This window comes from Sander vitreus, chromosome 5 (genome assembly GCF_031162955.1).
Source record: "Sander vitreus isolate 19-12246 chromosome 5, sanVit1, whole genome shotgun sequence".
Taxonomy (NCBI): domain Eukaryota; kingdom Metazoa; phylum Chordata; class Actinopteri; order Perciformes; family Percidae; genus Sander; species Sander vitreus.
Window position 1 is genome coordinate 22,429,539 of NC_135859.1, and position 5,097 is coordinate 22,434,635.

General features: G+C 40.5%; 1 protein-coding gene across 1 annotated transcript; it reads left to right on the forward strand.

The window, feature by feature from the left end:
* The first annotated feature begins 1,777 nt into the window (after nt 1-1,777).
* On the forward strand, nt 1,778-4,888 carry ptger4a (prostaglandin E receptor 4 (subtype EP4) a). Its single transcript, XM_078251012.1, has 2 exons — nt 1,778-2,878; nt 3,374-4,888. Exons 1-2 carry the CDS (start codon nt 1,991-1,993, stop codon nt 3,941-3,943), a joined length of 1,458 nt encoding a protein of 485 aa, XP_078107138.1. The 5' UTR covers nt 1,778-1,990; the 3' UTR covers nt 3,944-4,888.
* Nucleotides 4,889-5,097: the final 209 nt, after the last annotated feature.

Sequence of the window (5,097 nt, forward strand, 5' to 3'; positions counted from 1 at the left end):
AGTATCAGTTAGTAAGTTTGAGAAGTTTGTTCTGCTGTTTTGTGACGTTGTGCCGTTGCTAATCTGCCTGTTCCTCTGTCTGCAGTTTTGTGACCTTGGAAATTCTCTCCACCTCTGCCTGGCTGTCTGCTTCACCATCATTATTGGATCTGCATTTATCCGTCAGCCTACCCACTTCCACCCACTGCCTCACCAGCTGGACTCACCTTCTTCCACGTACAAAGCCAAATAAAAACTCACCTTTTTTTCATTGTACTTACCTTGTCCTTGTCTGCTTTTGGGCTCCTCTCCTAGTGAATCGTGACAGACTCAATCTAAATGGTGCTTGTCTACTGAAGATATATATAATACGTTTCCGCTAAGACTTCCATTCTAGTCCACCTGTTGTGAACAATTAAGCTCACAGTGGGTTTACACACAAATGGGAGACCTCAGCTTCTTTCTTTTCCTTCTTTGGAAGAAATCACATCCAAATAGACTGAATGGGGGAATATCTGATTCCAGGAGTTTTTTTATAAAGAGACCAAGCAACACAGAGTGAATAATTGAATGTTTTGTTTTGCAGTTTAAGTCATGAGACCTGCCATCATATCACGGACTCTGGTGTCATTGCTGTTTTTAGCAGGACAGCGTGTTTTTTTTTCTGCTCTACGATAAATGATGGGCACAAATTACGTTATGCTGCAGTCATTTGCATGTGTTTTACTAAATGTGTTAGATGAATACATTTTAAAGGCTAGATAAAATGTTCTTTTATCAAAATGATCATAGAAATAGAAATTACTTAGCTTTATCATATATTTGCATGACATTTAGTGAACCAGGAATATTTCATTAGTCGTTTAACATTTTGTTGATTTTTATCCATAATTATGGAGCAACTAAAGATAGTGTATTGATCCCAAATCAATCCTATTATGAGATGATTGTCAGGAAATCAATTTAGGATAACCTCTCTAACTGAATTATTTCTTTGGGTGTTACAGCAGATTGGAATATTCTGCAGGAATGTCTTTTTATTATAAATTGTAATTATATATATATAGTGTAATATCATGCCCTACATCAGTGGTTCCCAACCTGGGGTCCGGGGACCCCTCAGGAGGGCGGCAAAGATCACAGGGGGTGCACAAGTCTTTATCTGGTTTGAGGTTGAGGTAAAAAAAAAAAATTTGCACATGTTAAACAAATTATGATAATACACTAGAATATATAATGTATACAAAAGTCTGTATAAAAACTATATATTTTTGTTCTCGCTTAAAATTGTAGGCAGGCTACTTAGTAGGCAAACCTCCGGGGTTCAGCGTTTCTTAGACATAAGTAGGGGGGGCGCCAAGGAAAAAAGGTTGGGAACCACTGCCCTACATGATCTTTTTTATGTTTTGTTGTTTACATTGCTGCTGCAAAGGTTATTGTTAATATTACTTTATTTTAGGTTATTCTACATTTTGTTCTATTATGACCATTAATTGCTCTGGGTTTCAGGCCTCATCTATGATTAAAATATAATGTAAAAACAATATCAATTTGCTCTTGTGGTAACTTTGAAATCACAAATTTACATTTTTTAAGAATTTCAAGGGTCTTACTTTTGTATATATATTTTTTTTACTTCTGTTAAACCGTGTTGCACAAGATGTGTTGTGCTTTAGGTATGTCCAAGGCCTTTCCTGCACCACTGTACAGCTGCTGAGGGCTGTGAAGTGAAATTGAGGGGAGGGACTGAACCCTGCAGGAAGTTTGAAGGCAGAACCTTATTTGAATTGAAGTCACTGGTGCCTGTTGCCTGCCTTTATCTCTCTGTCCTGGTGAGTGAAATGTGCTTCTGTCTGAGTCTGTCTAGATGAGGATGTGATAGTTGTCGCTAACCACAGCAGCCACATGATGCACTGCAAGGGGAATAACTTTTTTTAGAAGTTGGTAGTAAGATAAGGTGCAAACTGTTTGTTTTTTTCTGAATTGACAATGTCGCCTAGACTTATTTCAAATGCAAATAATCCTCCTGCTCTGGACTGGAAATACTGGCGTTAGGAAAAGTTATTTCACTCGTGTTGAACGGCATTTGAAGGACATAACAATGAATAATAATAATAATAATAATGAATCCATGACAGGGAAGACCATGGTCCCGACCATTCCGTCTATTATGTTCATTTTCGGGGTTGTTGGGAATGTCATCGCCATCGTGGTTCTTTGTAAATCTCGCAAAGAACAGAAAGAAACCACGTTTTACACGCTGGTGTGTGGACTGGCCGTCACGGACCTCCTGGGCACACTGCTGGCCAGTCCGGTCACCATCGCCACTTACGTGAAAGGCTCGTGGCCCGGAGAGGACCCGCTGTGCCAGTACTTTGGATTCACCTTGCTTTTCTTCTCTCTGGCGGGGCTCAGTATCATCTGTGCCATGTCGGTGGAGAGATACGTCGCTATAAACCATGCTTACTTCTACAATGACTATGTGGACCAAAAACTGGCGGGTTTGACTCTTTTGGCTATCTACATCTCAAACGCGCTTTTCTGCGCCCTGCCGATTAGCGGCTTTGGACAGGTGAAGAAGCAATACCCGCAAACTTGGTGTTTTTTAGAGTGGAGGAGCAACAAGACCAGCGATGCCGCTTACTCCTATATGTATGCGGGTTTCAGCTCTATTCTTATTCTCGCCACTGTTATCTGTAACGTGCTGGTGTGCGTTGCTTTGATCCGGATGCACCGGCGCTTCGTACGCAGGATGTCGCTGGGAACCGATCAGGGGCGCAACGTGGACCCGCAGAGGAGAGGACGCAGCTTTGGACGTCTGGCCGGTGCAGAGATTCAGATGGTCATTCTTCTAATAGGCACTTCGGCAGTGGTGCTTATCTGCTCCATCCCACTTGTTGTAAGTTCTTTTTTTCCGCGTTATGTGAGCTATTTCTATCCTTTACGCACTGATATTTTACGCACAAATGTCGGTTTTTTTGTAGATAAAAGGGAATTTGGTCAAGCATTTTGACCCAAATCCAAGTGAATGATTAGAAAGCAAAGTTAAAACATTAGAGGTTTTATACTCAACAACTTTTTCCATGCCCCTTTTAAGCCACTAATCTCTACTCTCACTCACGCACTTTTTACGCACGGCTCTTTTACGCGGAAATACTTATTTTTGTACATGGAATTTGATACAAACCAAGCGGATTATTAGAGAAAAAAAAGTTCAAACATAATGTTATTTGGCTTTTAATTACTTTTCTCGCCCTGATGTTTCTCTTTTGCTGCTCCATGTTTTTATTATTGTGCTTCTCAATCTTCCTCTCAGGAACACACCCACAGCTGGACTCTCGCACGTGTTTTGAAACATTTATCCATCTACTTAGTTTTCTTTCTTCCGTTGTAGGCTCAGGTGTTTTTGAACCAGCTGTATAAGACTCCAGTGGAGCTGAGGTTGGAGAAAAACCCTGATCTACGAGCGATACGCTTCGCCTCTTTCAACCCCATTCTTGACCCCTGGATCTACATCCTGCTCCGCAAGGCTGTTCTTCTCAAGCTCATTGAGAAAGTTAAGTGCTTATTTTGCAAGATGGGAGCACGGAGGCAACAGAGACAGGAAAACTTCCACTGTATAGATGCTCATCAACTCTCCTCTGCCATCTCTAACCGGGACTCACACTCCCTGGTTTCTCAAAACCTGCAAGACTTCACCTGCAGCTCCCAGACCTTCCTCTACCTGCCAGAGGGAAGTGAAATGTACAACAAAAGCTGCCATGAAGCAGATAGAGTCTCTGTTTCACGACCTTCATCAGTCAGAAACTCACAAGCTTTCTATTCGTCTGAGCAGGGCAGCGTTGAGGCTCAGAGTAGAGAAGGGACAAATGTATATAGGGATCTTTCAGCTCTGCCATGCCCAAAAGACCCAGCACTTCAGGTGTCGTTAAGCACTGAGACAGTGGAGGAGAAATGTATCTGACTTATCTCTGAGTTAGGAGAAAGTTCTCAGTTCGCTTGGGTAGATTGTCTACTGAATGACTTCTTCCAAAAGTGAACTTTTAAACCTCAGAAAAATGGGGGGAAGGCACATGAAAATAATAAATGACTCTTCTTGTGAAGTCGGGCACATGAAGCTAGAAAGAGAAAAAGATAATCTTGAAGTGCTTTGAGCTTTATCGTCCTGTTGCTCTCTGTTTCAGCACCCAGCTACCTCAAGTGATGACCATCTCTGACTGTGTGAGCAGATTTGGTTAATTTTGCCCAAAACAGATGTTCTAACAGAGACAACCCACTTTTTCATGACGCAAGTGTCAGCGATGGAAAAGCTATCCTTCCTTATATCAGTTACTTCATTGTGGAAATCTTTACTGTAAAGTAGATGGGGCTCGGTTGTTTAGAATAAGTGAGTCACAAGCTTGTGGTCAATATGGTAAATGAAAGCAATCACTGGCGTGTGTTCTACCATTGTATAGATTGGCTTTAACAAACTCTATTGTACAGTGCTTCTTTGTACAAACCTTTCTTTTTCCATCATACAATAAGGGTAATAAACACTAAACAAATTTACAGAAAATGTGGTATAAATCAGTGAACAAATGTTGCTTAATGTGGATGGAGTATTAGGATGAAGATAATTCAGCACACCTGTCAGCTTGAGAAAAATTGTGTTCTAGATGATCAATGTTGTGTAATATATTGTTTGTAATAAAACATTCTTCCCTAGGAGAAGGTTCTATTTGATAAATCACAACTCTAAAGGAATAATCCCATCTTTAAATGATGCACTTTATTTTGTGTTCGGTTTATATTGTAATGTAAAAATTTGTAAATTTTGTAATGCAGCTGTAAATTATTGCCCACACTATCCATGACCTTTGACCTGTCATCATATGTTGTCCATATAAAGCGGAAGTTAATAATTTGAGCACCAAGTTTCTCACACTCTTTTTTTTTTTTCCTGCTATGGTTTAGTGAGACCATCTCATGACCTCCATTAGCACAGACAAATGGCCTTGAGAAGAACAGGCTTCTCCAAAGTTTATAGACAAATAAACACAAGTTTAACACTCTGGAAAAAGGTTACGGAAAACTAAGACTTTTCCAAGTGTACAAAAAGCCTCTGGATCTTGGTTA

Excerpts from the sequence above, each read along its gene's own strand:
- ptger4a (XM_078251012.1), top strand. The coding sequence starts at position 1,991 with ATGCAAATAATCCTCCTGCTCTGGACTGGAAATACTGGCGTTAGGAAA. Across the intron at positions 2,879-3,373 it reads TCTGCTCCATCCCACTTGTT|GCTCAGGTGTTTTTGAACCA; the intron begins GTAAGTTCTTTT and ends CTTCCGTTGTAG.